Below are 21,461 nucleotides of genomic sequence, written 5' to 3'. Positions count from 1 at the left end.
CAGCAGTAGATTTACACAACATGATGCTGCCACCGCCGTGCTTCTTAGCCTGTCTTTCTGTCTTAGCCTCGGAACATTTGCTGCATTTTTGATGCAAATGTATGCACAACTGTTTCGATATTATAAACTGTTTCGATATATATAAACAAAATATTTTCTGAATTTTATTGTTCCTATTGAATAACTGTATTTCTTATTTAACTCATTAAAAATAAAACATGCTGCTCGATAATCTTATAACCACTTCGTTTTATATATCTTTTTTCCAGCTCCAACATTCGGTAGTTGATGAGGGGATCTTTCTGATGCAAAAAAAAAAAGCATTTCCAATACACTTTAATGAATCCTATCAACTTCGATACAGCCAGAAAATCACCTTATTCTAAAGTATTTAAAAAAAAAAAAAAAAAACAATAACAAAAAAACCATTAGAAACAACCCCAAAAAAGATAACGGAGAGGCATTTTTTTTCTTCATTTGTTTGCTTCTGTTTAGCAAATTTATGGTTCTGATTACAATTTCAGAAGATAGCCAATGGGAGCACAGCTGGTATGTTCAAACACTTTCATTTTAGTTTCTATTTATCAAAGGGTAAAAGTCCCCTGAAAAAATTACTGATGGCTTCTTTCATACCCAGTGGCTTTATTGCATGATTCATTTCTTTGTGAATGATGAAACTATTTGAACAGATTTGCTCCAAAACATTCATCTTTGACACAGGGAAGCAGTCTTTTACTTAAAAATGGGAGAGCTGGACATTCTGTTTATAATAATGTAAAGTTCAACAGATGAGGAAGGCATGCCGGAGCGATTTAAACCTCATTGTTTGTCAGCTGATATAAAACTGTCAAACTGATCATAAAATTGTTCTGACAATCAGAACCGCACAATGATTTTGTTTGTTTATCTCAGTTCAAGATAACTTACATATGAAACGTTTTATTTATTTATTTTTTTTTTTTACAAATGTCTTTTCTGTTAAGTGTTAAAAATAGGTCACTTTAAGGTCTGTAATTCATACGTTTTCCAAAGGATGTTTAAAGGGTTTAAACATCCTTACATTTCCTTAAAATCCCATAGATTTTAAATTGACTTACTAAAGCATTGTGAAAAATTATTTTCATTCATGTTGCTTTCATTTTAGTTGAAGTTGGGATTATTTATTGCAACATTTTATTGTGATCCTCAGGCTCTCTTGAGGTCACTGGCTTCTTTCACTGAGCTCAATCTCAGGAACATCAAAAGGTTCAATCTTCTCCAAGCAATTCAGCAATTTGGAGAATCCAAAGAGAACAATGTATAAGAGAGAGTCCTCTTAGCACAAAGACTAAGGACCCCTATAGCTCACTACACACGTTTTCTATAAAAATTATGTCTGAGGACTGGGATGACCAAGAAGGGAAGGTTTGTTTTTATTTTTTTAACCAAACATTGAAAACTTTGTGATTGCAACAAGACAGAACTGAAAAAAAACAGCCAGACCTAAAGAACGCCAGATCATAAAGATCAGAAATGATGACAAGATATTTGGACTCATTGGACAAGAGGTATAAAGGTCCCCTAAAAGTTCCAGTTGTCATACATAGAGCTAAAGAGGGTTTTTTGGGGGTGGTTGGGGCTCTGTGTGCTTTTTACCTGTTTGAGGCGAGATGGCACACTCCAGCCACAGGCCTGCATGATGCCGTCATCGCGGCGCATGTGCTCACGCACCGCCCTGTACTGTTCACGCCGCTGCTCACGGCGCGCCATCAGCGCCGAGTCACTGAGGAGAGACGCAACACCATTACTGGCCAGTCTGGAAGCAACAGGGGGGAAGAGAAGGAGGAAAAGGCGAAGCGTTAGCAGCCTGGCCAGCCAGCAGCAAGAATAAGAGAGAAGAACAGGTGAGGAGGAAGACAGAGGAAGCAAAAGCAAAGCTCTGTTTTCTCTTTAGGAAAATTAATCAGTGGTCTTTTTGGTGAAGAAAATATCTTTAACTTTAGGCCAATAAGATGAATAGTTTGATTTTCTGCTGCAGTATTTAGAAGGAACCAATAATCAACCCCACAGTGCAGCAGCTCTGCTGGAAGCTCTCTGATCTGCAGGCTGCTAGAAGCAAGCAAGCATCCAAGCAGAGTAAGACCAGGACAGGCATGGATGTGCGCTGTGGAGTATGATTAAAGTTGGATCTGGCCGCTTTCGCTCACTCTTCAGGGAAGAACTCCAGCGTCCGGTTAGAGGTGGAGATCTGGCACATGGTGTGGCTGCGCCGCTGATTGAACGCAGGTGAGGGCGACTTGTAGTGGATGTTGACGCTGGAGTACGGTCGCTTAACGGGCGGAGGACTGGAGGAGGAGCTGAAGAGCCGGGCAAAGCTTTGGGACAGAGAAGGGAGAGCTTTGTTATCATATAATCATCTGCTTTAGAAGATATTGTAGAATAAAAGTCGAAATCTTACAACTGCCAGATGGTGGACTTCTTTTTCTCCTGGATTGGAGGGCTCTCCCTGGATGCCCTAAGAGGAGAGACAGAAACAACAAACTCCATCATTGGAATGGGAAAAAAATGGGAAAATTAAATATAAGAAACCAACAAAAAAGGATTAAAAAGAAGAAATAAATCCAATGTTTTTATTTTTTACACTTAGACTGAAATTCATTTAAAAGGCTAATTCAGTAAGAAACATTTGAGAAGTTTTTATTTGTTTATCCAAAGATTCTTCTTTGAAAGGGTACCTGATCATCTCCGTCCATCGCACAGCCTCCTGGAGCTCCATCAGCCTCTCTTTGTACTGGTTCCTCTCCATCAGCACACGGGCCATCTCCACCCGAGTGAAGCGGCGCCGCTGGGTCATCGCCATGTCCCCGTCCTGCATGGGCGACGAAAACTGAGCAAAAATGAGAAGAGTCCACTTTTACTCACTAATTTTGACAAAAAGAAATCAAACATGATATATAAGAATATTTCTACAAATAAAGCCTAAACAGTTGATGGCAATTCCAAGTAAAGTGCTTCCAGTGGCCTCCACACACTGATAAGGATGTGTCAGCTACCTTCTTCCTAGTAATAATTCACCACTTTCAGTTTCCTCGGGTGCAAATATCATGTGACATAGAGGCCTGGAAGTTAAAAGGCCTTTTCAAACCTACCATTAAACTATAAATATCTAAATGATGTTACATTAAGATAAGGCTGTGATTCTTTTACACTGGACCAAACACTCAGGTGTAAAACAAAGCTTCTTGTGTTTATAGGTAAGTTGGACTTTTGATTCTGCAGGAATCCAAATGCAAAATAATGGTGCTTTCAGACTGGTCGCGGTGATTTCCACCAGCCCCGCAGAGGGTTCACCGCTCAGCATATCGGATGCAGAGTGTTTACACCCTGGACCGCATCATCAAATAGGAGGAGCTTCAGCTGCGTGAAGCTGACATCCCTGAAAAAACTCAGCAAATAAACTGAATACTTTTCTGTTCATGAAAAAAAAAATATATATATAAAAAAGATCCTGTTTGCTACTGCTGTTTCAGAGCAATTAAAGATGATTTTTTAGGTCAATCCAGAGGTCAGCTATCCCCCCATTAAGCTCCGAATTGAATCAAAATTATCTAGCCTACTTTTTTAGCGCTAAATCATTTCTGCAGGTAAAACTATTATTTGTGCTGCTTTGTTTTTTTTCTTCTGAATTTGTCCTGTTTAACATCTTTTGGGCTGCTTGTCTCTTCTTGCGCTGCTCTTGTTCTGCTATTTACAGCAAACAGATGCACCTGCTTTTCTAATTACCCCCATTCTCACAGCTGTTATCTTGCATATTTACACCTGCCTGTCTCTCTGCCAGTCTCCACCAGATTGTCTCCCAAAATCAGTGGCTGTGTGCTCCCCCAGCCTTCCTGTGCTCATTCCATCCCGACTGGCCTGGTTCTAGTCCGTCAGCCATTATTCAGTCAGCTCAAAACCTGCTTCCAATCTGTTCAGTCATCATCTCCCTTCTCAGGTCTGCAATCAGCTAGTTTATCTGTCTTTTGAAGTCTGCTACCAGCTTCATGAACATTCATAACTAGCTGCTTCCAATTAACATTTTTTAAACACACACTTGTGTCTGGCTGAATCCCAGGTTCCCATAGGACCGAACTTTAGTTTCTTCGTTTGTTAACAAAGGACAGAACAACGGGTACAGGTAGGTTTACTCACATCATCGGCTACTTCGTCTTTGGAGTCTCGAGATGCCTCTGCTCTTAACCTGGAGTCACAAGCAGCAAATAACCCAGTTAAACATTAAAAATGTCCTTTAATTCAATAACTATAGTGGGAACTTTTAAACTTAGAGCATCACTTAGATGTATCTACATTAAGGCTAGCCGGGGTGAATTATGTTCAATTAGAAGATCCACCATACTAGAAAGTCAGGAAATATTATCAGTACTGTAATTTCTATTTGATATACTGTTGTAGGCTTAAGATTTAACCTTTTGAACTTTTAAAACACTCATTTTTAGCCCTTTGGCCTTTCATTTTCATATAAGAACATGAAATAAAAAGAGAAATGGGAAAGAAAAAATCCTTTAAATAATTGTATGTTTACAAAATAAAGGTCTAAATAAATTCAATAGAAACAAAAACGGTTTAATATAAAATAAACAAATGAAAAATATTGTCAAATAAATACATTTGAGGTTAACAAATGTAAAAAATTCTCTCATTTTAATTCTTTGGGAGATTTATTTATTTGATGAAATATATATTATTTATTTAGTAACAACATTTATCTCCTTATTTAATTTGAACAAATGGCACTCGACAGGTAAACATAACGTGAAATGCAGGAATTTCAAAGGGAAGAAAAAGCAAAGACCAAAATTAACAATAAAATAAGAAAATGCTTTAGCCATAAAAAATATCTAAAATCGTTTAAGAACGATAAGTAGAAAAAAACAAAAACAAGTTCTAGTTTGGCTGAAAATCGTTTTTAGTTTGATTTAATTTTAAACACTTCACATCAACACTTATTTGCTCTCAGGTTCTAAACACATTTTATCTTTAATTTTTATAAAAGCTTCATCTATTTCCAGATGAAGGAAAATATGGTCAAACAGAGAGGTTCACATTTCAGCATCTGACTCCCCTCCTGTTCTATTCGTACACATCAAGAGAAACAGGTTTTAACACTATCGTGTTTCTGTTGCTTTAACAAACCTACTATCTGCCACTCCCTGAGTTTTAGATTACAGGTGAACGGGTTCTTTCTGTAAACACACTGAGAAGCTTTCTCCTCCTCAGCTTTATCACCTGGGACGTCCTTCAGAGCAAAACTAAGACATCTTCCTTTCACCTTTTGATTTCTTCTTCCAGCTCCTTTATTCTGGCGTCCACTTTGTTCTTGGACTGCCGCACTGCCTCCAGCTCCTCTTTCAGCACCTCCTGCTCACTTGACAGCTCATCCACTTTGGCAATAAGGTCGTTTTTCACAATGTTGAGAGCATTTCTGTTAAACAACAGAAAGACAAGAAAGGTATCAAAACAAGCAGAGTGTGTGCTTTCATTTTCTAATTATCTCTCATTAGTAGTACTTTTATTTCAGCAATTCAATTCAAAAGCTAAAATCCATTAATTCTAATGACTATTCCCATATAAAGTGACATATTTCAAGTGCTTATTTCAGTTAATTTTATTTATTGTAGCATCAAATACTCTGAAATTTAATTATTCCTGTTGCTTGTAGTTTCTTTTTCCACCACACTTTTTCCTTCCACTCAATTTTCATTTGAACCCCTTACTTTGAAGGGTCAGCTTCTTCAGCAAAGATCTTCTGTGAATTATTTGTCTTAATGTTTTATTGGACCAACATTATTTTTGAATAAGGGTTTTAATAGCTTTAAGTAATATTTACCAAAACAAACAGGAATACATTGAGGTAATACAGTTTCTGTTTCATTTACTGATTTTAGTCCAATAGTAAGCTTTGGAATTTATTTATTTTAACCATCTCCCTCATCTCACCTGGATGAAGATAAACTTTGATCCATCTCCAACTTTAATCCACAGTTTATAAATATTTGGCAAATTTATGGAAGTACCTATTTCCTTTCAGTAATAAGCAAATATAGAAAGATTGAAACTGATCTTGAAAGGCATTTTCTCATTTCTTTCCATATATGAACACTGATAATGAGAAATGTTGCCCAGCATATCTGTACCCCAGGGAAACAGCATGCCTGGGTTGAAGAATGAAAGGTTTCTGTACCAAAAAGGACCTAGAAGATGAAGTTTATGAATATGAAAAAGTTTCAGGCATATTTACATATGATTGACAGGAGAAAAAATTAACACTGATTGTGACACAATTATACCTTAAAGACAACCTGAAAACAGATAGCGTTTTATCTGGGATTTTTCCAACCGCAGATTAAATGTTTATAGAATAACGTTAGAATTTCTTCAATAAAAATCTGTGAGATTACACTACAACAAAACATGGTGAATTTATTGTTCTTCCAGGTTTCTAACAGGGGAGGCTGCTGCATCTATCTCACATAAAACATGGTTAGAAATACAGGAATAACACAAATCTATTAGCAAACTCCTCCTTACTTGGTCTCTAAAAGCTGTTTGTTCTCCGTCAGAAGATTTTCCACCTCCTTTCCCATCCCTGAAACACAAATATATATTTCAATACACAATACAGCAATACACAATAAAATGTTAAATCTCTTAAGCAGAGCAACAAAACTAGTACATTAGCATCAAAGGTGACTTGTTAGCATATTTAGCTATTTGATTTGACTCTAATAATTAGAAGTATAATAATAATAGAAAGGCCTCTACAGCAAAGTTACTGAATTTTCTAGAATGCACACTAAAACAATTTGCCCTGCTTTCTTGCTAATCAATATCCTAAGCAGCCTCAGCAAAAACAAGAAAGACAAATTGTTTTTTTTTAAAACTATAACAGTTATGTAATGATCCAGCTCTCAGCCTCACGTTTATTTAGTATCTCCAGCATAAAAAAGATAAAAGCAGCAAGCAGTGCGAGAAAAATGCCAGCACACAAAAGTTTTCAGCAAAAAGGACCGTCATGAAGGTAGAAAACAAACCTTTCTTAGATTAAAGACAAAAAAAGCATATGTAGAAAAAAAATAAAAAATATGCAGGGCAATATGTAAATATGCTAAGTAAATGTAACTTGTGAAATGTGAGCATTAGCATCGACATCTTACCGAAGAAATCATCACGGACTGGAAGCAAAAGAAGAAAAAAAAACAGGACAAAGGGATTTGAGAGAGAGAAAAGATTAAGATCAGGAATGGAAAAAGGAAAGGACTTAAAGGAAGCATATATTGATTTAAAGTGGAAAATCTTTTTTGATTCAAATTAAAACGTCTAATCACGTAAAGCCATTTGGACACTAAACCGGTGCTAAAGCGATGCACTTCACATTCAGATACGCTCATTCATTGAGTCTATCTGAATTGAGCGTTGCAGCTTCATCCCCCTTATGGAGGCCAGAGCCTGTATGAGTTTATGGTTTAACTTTAGACCATAAACCTAACTGGACATCATTTCATTTCAATTACAATTTCCCACATATTTTACTGCAATGAAATATGACTTCACTAACGAAAGGAAACTCAACTGCACTGGAAAAACCATCCAGAAATAAGTACAAATGTCTTAAATCAAGTGTATTTACTCTTAATTTGAGTAGGTAAATGAGATAGTTTGCCAATAGAATGAGCATATTTACTCTTAAAAAAGATAATTAGAATATATATGCACTTGAAATAAGACAATGAAATTGTGTTTTCTTATTTTAAATGTAAATTGTCTTGTTCCATTGGCAAAATGTCCCTTTTATCTTCTCTATCCAAGGAAAATGCACTTATTTAAGAAAAACAATGACTTATCTAGATCTTGATTTGGACAACATTGTTACTTTTTGCAACTAAAAATCTAAAAAGTATAGTACACTTGCATATTTAGCCCCTTTTATTCTGTTACTTTCGAATAAAATCTGACAGAATGACAGTTTTGTATCAAAACATAAGAACATTTTTTACTGTTTAGATAATATTATCAAGCAGTTTTCTATTATGATTTTGAATCTGATACACATACTTCAGCAGAAACGTAGAATAGCTACTCAATTAAGCAGACATTAGTTATTTTTACTGCTTGTTTTCAGATATGTAAACCTTTGAGCCATACAGACACTAATATCAGCTGGCCATTGTATGGTTATGTAGATCCTGCAGTAGACTAACAAGGAAACATGCCCGCTTAGCTGCCAAATGTTTTAAAAACATATGACCTACAAATAAGTTTTAGTATAGTGTATGTTTAATTTCCCAAACCTAGGCAAACATTTAAAGGTGTTGATTAGTAAATAGTAGCAACATGTGGTGGAGGGGCTGTGCTGACTTATTATACGTGTAGTTTTGACAGTATTGTCAAACATTATGATTACATTTAGTGGGAGCTAAACAGTTGGATAAAGGATTCATTTATAAAACAACAAACTGCTAAATGTGAGATTTCGTTTATAATTTAAAACATTCTAAATTTAAATTAATACATTTCTCTGAAATTTTAAACTTTGCAATTTCAGAAAAAGTCACATTCTTGGATCCAGTTATTTTGAAAATCATAAAAATAAAACCCCCACACACAGAAATAAAAAAGGTTAGCGATGTTCAATTAGGACAGTTTGAGTAGCTTGATCAGGTTGTATATTAGAACTGATTTGCTTTATAAAAGTATAGATGCATTTTCAAATAGAGTAATATCTCCTCTTTGAAGGTTTAGCTTTTAAAATGAAGAAAAATCAAAGCACAAATGACAGAATACACACCTGAAAACTCGCCTATGGGTGCCACCAGCAGAAGCACATGAAAGGAAGAAACGAAAAAAAAAGAAATGAGTGAAAGGTTAACACGGGTCAGATTTCTTCTTTATTCCCACTGCACAAAATTCAAACAGGTTAAATGAATCCCAAAGCTCTACCACAAAAAAACCTCAGAAAGAAAAGCTGAACAAAAACGACTTTTATTGTAAAAATTCAATATCAAGATTAATAATGAAGGTAAATAATAATTGTGATGAAAGAGAGAGATTGCAAAGTATGTAATAAATGAAACAAACCTGACACTGCTTCAAAAAAAAGTGTGATAAAAGAAGCAAGTTGGAATAGTCATAAAATAAATGATGAAAATAAGCGCTGAATGAGTAGGCTGCTGAATTTCACTTTTTTTTTATTGCAAAGCAGAGATGAACTGCTGCAGTGTGCCATGCAGAGAAAGGCCCACTCCCAGCCTCTACACCTCTACATCCAGGATAACCACTGTCACTGTCTTGTCACTACATGTTTAAGTTAAGAGTTTAATATTCAGTTAAAGTTAAGACTTTTGACCATACCTAGCAGCTCAGCACCTGCGTCGACGTCCCCGATGATGTCCGACTTGGCGTCTTTGATCTCATGGTACAGTGAGTCAGTGTTGATGCCGAAGGCCTCGTTAACAATCCCCTGAGAAGGACTGACATAAAGCAATTTTTTTTTTAAAACAACACCTTCTTCTTGGCTGTATATATGTATATATATATGTATATATATATATATATATATATATATATATATATCTTAAGATTTCATTCAATGATCCAAGAAAGTATCTCCGAAGAAGCAATCAGTTGATGATTGTTGATTATGTTAATTTAGGACCTGAGAGGTCAGAAATAAAATTGCTGTGATACAAACATCTAAATACCGTATTCATCAGTTTGTTTCTTTTTATATCCAAATTAAGTTTTTGAAAAAGCTGCAATAAATAAAAGATGTAATAAAGATCTTGAAAATACATTAAACTAGTTTTACACCATATATACCATGTTTCCACACAGGATGAATGGGTTTTAGTTATTACGGAGAAAAATTAACAAAGACATTAAAAATGTATGTAAGATTAAAACAAGGATAATAATGAAGTGTAATAATAATAAATAAAGTAAAACAATTAGGAGTACATAACGGGACAAGGACTCATCCTATGAATTGTTGTCAGAATCATCTTTTTCTTCCTTTTTTATATTGCTTATTTTTAACAATATGTTTGAAACATTCTTATATTAAATATATTGTTATTATTAACTACTACAATCAAGATATTCCACAAGCCCAATGTTTGGGGTGCCTCCATCAGGCACACAAATAATACTGAGAACAAAATATTTTTAACAGAAGGACGCCATAAAGAGCTTATTTAAAGTTATTAAGTTATGTTTTTAAAGTCTTGAGATATTGAAAAATAACTTTGGCAAACTTTGCAAAAAGCTTTTTAAGAATCACCTTTCACAACAATTTAAAAACCATTCCGCAACCTTTGTTGTGGCTGCATCCTCTGTTCTTTGTTTGTTTTTAAGACAATCATATGCAGGTTGTTGATTACGTGGGGCAATGGTAAATCTCTGTAACAATGAATACAGCTTTGCTTTCTTTGCATTAAGAATGGTGCCTGTGACTAATGTTTGGAGTTTTTTCTAATTGTACCCTTTCAAATGAGGGCCAATTTGTAGGAGAGCGGGACAAAAGGCAAAAATGCGGCACAATCCTTTACAAATCAGGACATCTGGTTGCCTGAGCTTGAAGTTTCTAAAAATATATTATTACTCATGTTTTGTTGCATATTTGTACAGCATCAAGGGGAGTACCAGCACCTATTTATTTCCACTTAAAGCACTGATCCAAACCACTAATGGTTGTCCTGTTGGCAGATTATCCCACCTGAGCAGCAGCGCCTCCATAGTTACCTTGACTGTAATGGCTGCTCACATTGCCTGGCCTGTAATGTTACATAGACAGGTCTACAGCTGTAATTTAATAGTGCTCTGTGTTAATAATGTCATATAATATAGCCTAAACCCGTTCTGTTCACTGATGTTGATGGTGAATTTTTTTTTTTATTTGTAATAAAAAAAGACTCCTTACATCCCTGATTTTGACCTAAGCTGATTTATCATAATTTTGGGGATATTTAAATGGTGAATGAAGAGTTCTGCATGGTACTGTATGGGCTTCCTGTGATGTACTGAAACAAAAAATAATATTCAAATTGCTCCTGTGAGTAGTCCATTTATCACAGTACATGAACCCTTCATAGCTGTATGTAAACACTGTATTTCTGTACCTATTTCCTCCTCCATACACTCGGGAATCCATGCCCATCTCCAGCTCTGGCGTGGAATCAATTATTTCCTGAAACTCTGACCATTCATCGCTGCTTCCCATACCTGGAGAACAGATGCACACGCATGCTGTTATGGCACATCAGCTGCACTGCATGTGAGAGATAAAGCTGAGTTTCCATCCTCTCACCAATGCTCACGTTCCTGGTTTCCTGGGAAACCTGCACCTCCATGTTGCGACTGAATCGCTTGGCGCTTTTTCTGCGATTCCCGGCCCGCATGGCATCAAAGTCGTAGGTCTCATTGATGGGGGTGATGGTAGCGGAGGGGACGGAGGAGGTGGGTGTGTTGGACTTGCTTCCTGTGCTACTGGGTGTGGCTGCAACAGAGTCAGACTCCGATCCATCCTCCTGGATGCAGCAGAGGTGAAAAAGCAGCATGGGCACAACAGAAAAACATAAATAAATCAAATTGAAGGCTTTTATAATAAGATTTGAAGAGGCATGATTAGATGTTGATCTCACTGATTTTAAGTCATTTAAAGATATAGACCAGATACAGCCAAATTCACCAATTTATTCTTTACACAGGAGTATGAAATTTAGATACACCAACAAATATTCTTAAGCTCCTATTGAGAGCATCTGCTTCTGTACTTAAATGTAATGCTAATGTTTCAGTAATGTAGAGTTATGAGCAAATCATCCATGCCCCTGTCCCCTTTTAAATTAAAAAAACTATTTTTGAAATTACGGAATATAAAGCAATATCAAAAGAATCAACTTCTTAAGTTACAATTCAGCTTTTTATACATGTAAAGAAAAATGCCATGCTGGGATATATTTATACCACTATTTATCAATAGGAAACCCTTTCTCGTATGGCATGAAAGTTTTTTTTATAGTTCTTCTTTCACAGATTATCTGCCAGATTTAAATCAGGACTCTGACAGGGTAAGCCAAATATAGATTTTTTTTTTGTATTCATTTTTTTTTAAAAATATCTTAAAAAAAGGCTTACCTAGGTAAAAACCTCCTTATGAAAGCAATCAAATCAGATCTACTTTTAAAGGGGTCATAGAATGATTATATAGGGTATGTGGTGCTGGTCCTTGAGGTCTCTGAATAGAGTGTGTAACATTGGTTGGGCTCAAAATGGCATATTTACTGTTCTATGAGCCCTTATGCAAGCCTGGTTAAAAGCCCTAGAATGAAACGACAGGTTTTCTTCATTTTATGGTATGCTCCTGAATATTTAGATGAGCTGTGTGCTGATTGGTTGGTTTACAACGAGCGAAGCTGCTGAGCAAAGACGCATCATAGCAACAAGCACTCAGTCACTGAAACATCGAAATTGTTGATATGGTAGGGTGACCAGATGTCCTCTTTTTCCCGGACATGTCCTACTTTTCATACCTAAAAAATGTCCGAGTGAAATTTCAAAATAGTCCAGGATTTTGGTTGACTACAGTGCAGCACGTAGTCAAAACACACCTGGCATTTGAACCGAGCCGTAAGCTCCGGGGCTGGTCCGGGAACCCCGGCGGACGGGGGCAGACAGCCCGACCTAAACCCGACCCGGTGACGGTAGCCTGGACACAGGCGGCCCCATGCTTCCCCCCGCCTGCTTTACGGGCGGCTCATGGCTCTCTGCTGAGGTCCGGTCCAGCCAAAAGCCCAGCAGTCGACACTTCATACCCGCCCCCTCTCTTGGGCCAGTGAACCAGTGGGCTGGTCTATATGTCAATTTAGGGGCGTGACATAAGTGCTTGCCAGAACCAAATAAGGCACTATCCCCGAGCTTACGTCAATTCGTTGCTTCATTTGGATTCACCGTTTTATGGTGGAAGTTTAGAATTGTGAGATTTGCCGAGAAAAGAGGTGTCGATGGGGTTTGAACTTCTCTGTACGTCTATTTCACCCACTGAACTATCGTTATTCATCTATGACAATGTAAACTCGGTTTCGCATTCTATGGCCCCTTTAAAAAAAGAGAAATACCTCAAGTACTTGATGATAATGAACAAGACTGGTATTGGTTTCATTTCAGAAATGCACCATTTATTCAGCAACGTTTAGCCTGCTAACAATGTTCAAATTTTCAAAATTAAATGGTAGCTAAATTTGGAGGTTTTCTTTCTACTGCTGCTATCAAATCTGAAATTGGTGCAAGACCAGGTAAATATCAACCAGCAAACCATTAATAATCCCATGGCCTTTTGAGCATGATTTATAGGAGGAACAAATGACTGACAGACCTTCGCTGTTTTGCTACTTATCCAGTTAAACAGATATAACAGTCACAAATATTTCAAAGAAAAATACTGAAAAAAAAGCTGTGAAATACACATTTTGGAAAAATTGGTTGGTACCCAAAGTTTGATTAAAGAAAAACTCACAATGAAATAACTTAATTCTGACAAAAGCAATAATTAGTTGTTGTTTTTTTTTGTAGGGGAGCAGAAGTCTACTTGAGAGTTATGGAAATAATTAGATCATCCAAAAGGTTGTGGTACAAAATATTAAGTTAAAGGGTACCACCATTTTTGCCCATTTTTTTCATTCTGGTGGAAGCATGGTTGAAAAGCAATTTCTGATTTTATTTGTTTGTTGTCATAGAATATTTATGTATTATTACCTGTGTCATTTTATATATTCAAGTTTTTTCTGTGACCATTATGGGTTTTTCTTTTATTAAATGAGGGGAACCAATAATTCAGTCCATGTGTTTAAACACAGCAGGACATATGGTTGAAGCACCACAGTAACACAATCACACAGTTACAAAATAAAACTGCATGAAAATGATCCAACTAAATGAGATCCCTGCTTGCTTGAGTCAAAGCTTAAAAACATAGAAACCAGATTTCAAAGGAGCAGATTGGATTTATCAGGGAAGAGGTTTCAAACGTTTATTTTTAAGCGACACAAGCAGGTGTGGGAGCGGTGGCGGTCCACATGAGCGTGGGCAGTAGCAGTGATGCTAGCCCCTCCCTCTTCCACTAGGGAGCTGTGGACGAAGACAGGACCCCCCCGTCTGTCCCACCTGATAGGCGGAGCTGAAGGTGGAATGTCCGAGCTCGCTGACCTGCCAGATGTCTTTCCCGGGCATCATCCTAGCCCCCCCGAGACCCCCACGTACCATGCCCTCGCCACCAGGGTACAGGCTCAACGACGGCGGGCGCTCCGCTTTGCTGCGGGTGGAAAGGGCACAGAGAAGGGTGGAGAACCACATTAGTTCAGCTGCTGGGTAAAGACCCATTTAAAATTTTTAAAATCTGCCATGCTACAAGCAAAAGCTACTAATTTATTAAGGTTTCATGTAATTTAACACTTACTGAGTAAGTGTAAATTAGAAGGATAATTACACATTATAAGAGCAGCTTGCATTTCTGTGTTCCATGCTAGATTGATAACGTTACAGCAACAGTTTCTAAGGCCTGACTCAGATCCTCACCTCTAAACACACACAGGTTTAAGCCAATCAAAGCCCCAGCAGCTCTGGCTCTGTGTTTAGGGTGGTTTTTCTGCCTGAAGGACAAAGTTCTGCTTTGGTCTCCTGTTGTTTGCAGCCTTTGATCGTTTTTCCTTTAGGACTACCCTGAATTTATCTCTAGATACCATCTAATTGTTTACAGTTTCCCTAAATGTCTTCTGACAAACTGCAAACAAGATTTCTTATGAGGTCTTTAAAATATTTCCACACCTCTGATCTGTGGATCCCTGTATTCCTTCAGTGGTACTTTGGGCCTCTTGTTTCTATGTATTACAAATTACCAACAGTTGGGTTGACTTTACTTAAGATATTATACCGTATTATACTTGCTACTTTTGTGATTTCATCAAAAGAAAACTTAGTAAAAAACATAAATGCTTGGGGTTGTAATGAGGGAAAAAGTGATTTCATCGTTTATAATTATTCATACATAGTAATTTCTTCCCCCGCTAGGACTGCTATTCTTTAGAATAGAAAAATACAATTATCTGGTAGCATCCAACTTAAACTGTGTTTCACTGTCACTACTGTTCATTGGCTCGTTTAACGGAGTAATTCCATACTAAATGTGTTTCTTTTTGAGGGATCAGCTCTTAAAATATTCAAATTATCTCCTATGGGTCTGAACAATAGAATAACTTTAGGCCTGCATCTTAAACGGTAGTGAGAAATTAAATAAGAACAAATGCACACCACTTGATTAACATGAACACTGAGGCTAACATTTCTGGTCAAAATAAAATGCTCCACAGGCAACAGACAAAAAAGGCAGGCAAGAAGATGTAAAAAAAAAAAAAAGGAGAAAGAGGATAAGGTAGATTAGGGAATTGGGGGAAGACTTTGAAAGTGACATTGAATCCATTCAAAATAACTCGGTAGAATACAAAATCAGTGCATTTGTGATTCTAAGCGGTTTTACAAGCATCAATAACTGTTAAAGCGAATGCAAATGAAGTTTTTTTTTTTTCCTCGCTGCATACAAAGGTTTGAGCACTTCATATGAACCCTAACCAATCGATTGATCAATCAATTAAATATTAGATATTAAATGCTTTACAACAACAGAGATTGATCAAAATGCTTTAGATAAGAGAAGTGAAAGAAAAAATAATAAAACATTAACATTTTATCAGTGCATTTTACAGGATATTGTTCCAAATGTCAATTTATTTTTTTGATGATTACTATAATTAATTTAACTATTAATTAAAGAAGAGGAATAATCATGATTTGGGCTTTTGTGTGCTAAGATACAGCTTCCATTTCGATGGTATAGATCTAAAATAAGATCAAAACCCTGCATAAGGTAAGGCTGTGTTTATGTCACAGCTTTACAAAAAGTGAAGTTCAAAGGCTTAAAATGTCTGAATTTAACAGAACATAAATTAAACTGACTTTATGAACACTTCCCAGCACTTATTTTAAGTGCTCAAACCTCCACATGACACCATAAACATCAGCAGATAAGCAATAAGGGAGGATTTGCGATTCTTAGTCAGGTTTTGACTCCAAGCAGTTCGGTTTAAAGGATGCAGCGGAGCAAAGTAGGGAGAGCTATGGGAGCATGTTTGATTTACCTTTTCCTCCATGTGTGGCGTTGACTGTGCAAACAGGAGCACAAAGAACAAGCCAGCAGGACAGACAAGACAGACAGATTAGTGAAAACGACAGCATGCCATGATGACCCACACAAACACACTAATACACGTTTGGAAAACATGAACTGTTAAAGTTCTGCTTTTATTTTTCCCTTTTAAAGCAGATTACTGGTGGAGGTTTCATTGCAGGAGCTGCTAAATAATGCATTCAGTAAACCTCAGAGGGGTTCAAAGTGCAACGCTCGGCTCATCCGTGTAATAAAGAAGATTGGAAGCATCAGTACTCATTGCACCTGACAATGCAGTTAAGATTTGTTGGGATGCTGCATGAAATCAGCACTGGTTTTAAAATGATCCCAATATAAAAAAGGCAAATACGCAGGACTTTAATTTAAGCTGCACAGCTTCATGAAATCAAATCCTGCAAGTTGATTAATGAGCAGCAATATATATTTTTTTCTTTTTTGCACACAGACTCTGATCTGCAACAGTGGAACGGATGAGCTGTTCTGCATAGCATGATGATGACACATAAAAGCCTGACATGTTCAGAACCAAGGAGACAACATGTGAGAGTTACATGTTAAAATCCACAAATCAGTGTGTGACAGAAACAAGCATGAGAAAATGTCCACTCACGTTCGTCCACAGCCGGGGCCTTCTGATTGGCTGTTACTGCCCGCCTGTTGCAGTTTGGAGCGCTCTATGTGCTCAACATAGGTCTGAATCATCTGTGGACAAACATGTTCAGATATGGTTTTAAAAAAGGGAAGAACCTAAAACAGGGACTGTAGCCACACTGCAAAGAAAAACACTGCAAAGTCAGATAGGGTTCTAAAGTTTAGGTTAAAATATCAAAAAAATTATTTTTTACTGTTTAAATTGTGGGACTTATTTTATAAACATTTGCGTACAGTTTAGCTGATAATAATTTCAGCTGTGACAGAAGTCCAGGAGCCTCTCTTTTGTTGGGACATTCAGCTCTGCTAAACAGCCATGAAAGCCTTAAAAATCTGCTTCTGTTGCAGTTGAAACATTTTGAACAAAGCTTTTGCAAAGGATCATTTGTGGCTTCAGTAAAAGCCCAAGCTTCCTGCTATTTCAAAGACATCAAGATGTCATTCACACTGACAAGGTTTCCAGGGCTTTTTGAAGAGTAATAGGCCCACAGCATGACTGGTCCTACACTGTACAGTAGACAGGAGATGCTTTTTACTCATATTCATTGTTATGTCCATCCTGCCAAACCCAATATTTACTGACAAGAGCAATATTGTTTAGCCTAAGGACTAGGTGCTAAAAGAAAATGGTCTTAGTGTCACACCATATCTAAATAGCAGGGATATAACTAGTTAAACATTGGTATTGGAAGACAATGTCCACAGACGCTCTGATGTTTGGGAAAATTCCAATTTTGTTAGGGAAGCAAATGGGTTTGGAAATTCCTTATATCCATCCCATGTACTTTTAACACTTTATGTACTTTGAATCAAAGAGTGCATTTATCTTAAGCAATTTAAAAAAAGTAATTTTGCTTTTTCTTATTTCTCCTCCAATAAATACAAAACTCACTGCAACATTTTAACACTTTAGCACACATGCTCTGCAAAAACAGAACCGTTTTTATTCTGTTAAACAAATACAGTGGATCAGGAATATAACCTGAAAGTGAAGATTCTCAGTCATCCAGGTCATAGTCATTCCAAAAAAATGTTAAAAACAATCCACTGGACTTTGTTTCCAAGTTTGAAGATGTTTTGCTTCCCTTCCAGGAAGCTTTTCCAATTCAAAATTGAAAAAGCTTCCTGGATGGGAAGGAAACGTATAGACTTTGTGCTGTAAACACATAAAAAAGAATTATAATAAACAACCAAACAACAAGAAAAACTGCTTACCTCAGTGTGGCGCTGATGAAGAGCGTTGTATTCCTTCTTCATCTCTGCTTCGCGCTCCTCAAGACGAGTGACTGTAAGAAAAAAAAGTGTTTTTCTTTTATTCTAACATTAAAATCAAACAAAATTAGGGACCTAATTAATGTATTGAAAACCAGAAGGATGTATGACAGGAAAATAGTTCAAGTTATTTTCTATATTTTTCTTATAGTTGGCATGCTGGTTCCTTATGAATAATTAATAAATATAGAATGAATCAGTTAAGAAAACAGAGGACTCATTCGATATCAGCCGTCTGCTTTGTTAAATAACATAGTGAACATCCACTCACTCTGGTCTGAGTAGTTCTTGGTCTTCAGCTCTAACTGCTTCCCCTGTAGCTCCAGAAACTCCACCTGCATCTGCAGATCCTTCTTATCCGCCTCCAGACTGTCCTCAAACTCAATGAATTTCTAGAGGGAAAAGGAAATAAAACAAGACTAAAACCTTAATAATTAACTCAAGAAAAAGTGAAGAGTTTTGTGACATGATGGTGATTAGATGTATTAATAAAGCTCATCAGAGGAGCACTCGGATTGCAACTGAGACGTGGTTTTAGTTATTCCTGTTGGGTTTTGTCAAATTGTGCATGATTTGTTTGTAAGATATGCAGGGGTTTACGATTTGGACGTACGGAGCGCCACACTTCTGTCTGTGTTTTTGTTTTTCATAAAGCTGTCTACAAAGCCGCCTAGTTTTTCCCCAATGCTGTAAGAACAGAGAGGCTTAATGCTGTAATCCTCCAACTGCAGGGAGAACCACGGTCACTTTGCAGCGCAGATACAGGACTGAACATGGAGTAGCTCTTACAAAGATACATGTCATCAAATACAGTATCTGTTAGGAGACAAAATTATTTAAAACATGTTTTTTTTTATTTCTGAGTAAAATTCTCTATCTCCAGTAAACATTTCCTTCTTTACAGAACCTTGCAATTTAGCAAGAGGAAATTAAAATAGCCACACAAAAGTTTTCTCGCCATTTTTTTTTTTTATAGAAATTTATAAGAGATCCCATTTGCACTTTGCCACAAGCCATGTGGAACATGAGGCCATGGTTCCCTCCACAGATGAGACCACAACGGATCTGCTTTGGTCTACATGCAAAGTATGATTTAAGGCTTAAAGCTAACACTGCATATTTCATAAACATATCATCATTCTTTTTTTTTTGGTCTTTGCATTAAATCAAAGTTTAATACAATCTTTTTTTGTGCATTTTACCCATATAAATAGCAAAAATATTGTATAAGGACAGGAGGGCAGCCAGAAAATATCTTGTGATGTTAATTTTTTTGTTTGCATCTTAAATTGCATTCATTCTGGATAGATTATTAATTTAAGAGCAGCTTCAGAAACCATCATTCCACCTCGGACCAATGAAATGTTCGCCGTCCTTAAGCCTTAAAACCAGATATCTCAGAAGAACTTCTAATGTAGAGATCCCACATAGACGATCAGGAAAAGCATGATCAGGAATCAAATCATCACACTGAGATGGATAAAAATGACGTTTCTTGGGTGCTGTGTACTTTCTGTGGAAGATGAATAATTCAGCAGGTGTCTATTTGACGATGGAGTGGATCTAATTTACTTCCCCGACAAATCCCAGCCAAGTGCATCTGAATGCAGGTCGGTGACAGTTTCAGCTATTTATAACCTGTGAAGCTCGTGAAGGGAGTGAAATGACAGCAGCTGAGAAAGGGAATAAAAAGAAGCTGCATAATCACTGATAATCCTTGTAGATTTGTTGTCAGCTCACACCTTTTAGTAAGAGACTAAGCCTGAATATTCATGTGCAAAAGGTTAAACCCAGATATGATAAGAAGCACCGATGTAACAAGCAAAGCAAAAGGCATAAAGTGTAAAACCTGATTAGTCCCTAACAGTTAAAAAGGGCGGCTGATTCTAAAAACTGGTAATGGTTAATAATGATTTATGGTTGCTGTCTTCATTTCCCATCATGTAGGCCCCTGCAACCTTGTAATCGGAGCTACATAATACGCCCTGCTCCCTACATTTAATCAAGACGGCGAATTCTAATGTGTTGTCAGATTCCTTCGTTATCTTTTTCTCCTATTAGTTCTTTGCCTTTTTAACCAGATTCCCGATGCAGCTTTATTTACTCCAACCTCTTTCTTTCAGTCTGTTTTTATCCCTCTGTCTGCACCTCACTAGAACAAATCAGGTTACAGTTCTACTGCTCTGTGCTCTATTGATTTCCTGCACTGCAACTGTAAGGACGTCGTCCCATCCCCCACTGAGCTCCACTCATGGTCAGACAAAACGATCTGTTTATACGCTGCGTTGTGTGTTTTGGTCACAACCATCGAAAGGAGGAAAAAAAATGGGAATTATTTGATGAATAGAAGAGATGTGAAGCTGTTAAAAAGGGAGGAACATGTGTTGTGTTCCCAGTCACTCATTAATTTTGAGGGTACCTTCCCAAAGGTTTACCAGCTTTCTTTAACTTCCTTTCTTTAACTGTATTGATTTTATTTTTAACATTAGTAAACATCTTTCTGATAAGAATGATTTAAACAGATTATCCTAGGCAAAATATAAGTAAGTTAAACATGTTTGAAAAAGCTGCAGTATTTTATTTGTGTTCCACCTTTCATTTCCATTACAGAAACCACTGAGTTCAGTTTGCTTCCAGTTATCCTGAAGCATGGATATATCTAAAGATGCAGGGCATCAGATGATCATGGCTGGATGATGATTTAAGTGACTAAAAAATGGGGAGCCATTTCTAAAGTTAGTCACTTAGAAAAAGATTCACAGAAATATTTTACAACATTCGATATTTAAATTATTTCATCAATTTATTCTAGTTTATTATGTAATAAGCCACTCCAAGATGAGTCACCAAACACTAACCTAAAGTGTCTAAAGAGGTGTAGGAAGAAGCAAAGATATTTCACCAATGATTTATCCATTATCTTTCTTAAATTATTCTTTTACTTAAGGTACAGTATTTTAAAAAAAAACTAAAGATTAAATGTTACAGAGAATGGTTTTTTGCAGTTTCACAGTTGAAAATTAAAAGTGGATATTTATTTTTTTACTTTTGTTAGAATAAATATTTAAATTAGGGCTGCAACTAACAATTATTTTGCAGATTGATAAATCTGATTATTATTTTGATTAATTGATTAATAATGGGATAGCCAACTTTTCCTTAAAGAAGACTTTTTACTAAATTAAATCAGTTGAAACTAAATGTTTTCCACGTGAGGAGTTCTGGATGGAGCATATTTTTTTTATTTTGTTTTTTTTTTTATTTT

At 36.6% G+C, this 21,461-nt stretch overlaps 1 protein-coding gene across 1 annotated transcript in view; it reads right to left on the bottom strand.

Moving 5' to 3' along the window:
• The window catches only part of mapk8ip3 (mitogen-activated protein kinase 8 interacting protein 3), a 34,532-nt gene that overhangs the window by 7,986 nt on the left and 5,085 nt on the right, over positions 1-21,461 (bottom strand). The window contains exons 2-17 of the mRNA XM_015399987.1: positions 18,468-18,588; positions 18,140-18,210; positions 16,884-16,975; positions 14,239-14,344; positions 11,342-11,561; positions 11,154-11,256; positions 9,388-9,506; positions 8,825-8,836; positions 7,194-7,211; positions 6,568-6,625; positions 5,309-5,461; positions 4,171-4,219; positions 2,715-2,866; positions 2,438-2,494; positions 2,187-2,354; positions 1,636-1,762 (exon numbers count right to left, since the gene is read on the bottom strand). Coding sequence (XP_015255473.1) covers positions 1,636-1,762; positions 2,187-2,354; positions 2,438-2,494; positions 2,715-2,866; positions 4,171-4,219; positions 5,309-5,461; positions 6,568-6,625; positions 7,194-7,211; positions 8,825-8,836; positions 9,388-9,506; positions 11,154-11,256; positions 11,342-11,561; positions 14,239-14,344; positions 16,884-16,975; positions 18,140-18,210; positions 18,468-18,588 — 1,626 coding nt within the window. The remainder of the gene's footprint in view (positions 1-1,635; positions 1,763-2,186; positions 2,355-2,437; positions 2,495-2,714; positions 2,867-4,170; positions 4,220-5,308; positions 5,462-6,567; positions 6,626-7,193; positions 7,212-8,824; positions 8,837-9,387; positions 9,507-11,153; positions 11,257-11,341; positions 11,562-14,238; positions 14,345-16,883; positions 16,976-18,139; positions 18,211-18,467; positions 18,589-21,461) is intronic.

Source organism: Cyprinodon variegatus, unplaced genomic scaffold (assembly GCF_000732505.1).
Source record: "Cyprinodon variegatus isolate N-32 unplaced genomic scaffold, C_variegatus-1.0 Scaffold1064, whole genome shotgun sequence".
NCBI classification, from domain to species: Eukaryota; Metazoa; Chordata; class Actinopteri; order Cyprinodontiformes; family Cyprinodontidae; genus Cyprinodon; species Cyprinodon variegatus.
This window is presented reverse-complemented; position numbering and strand designations above follow the sequence as displayed.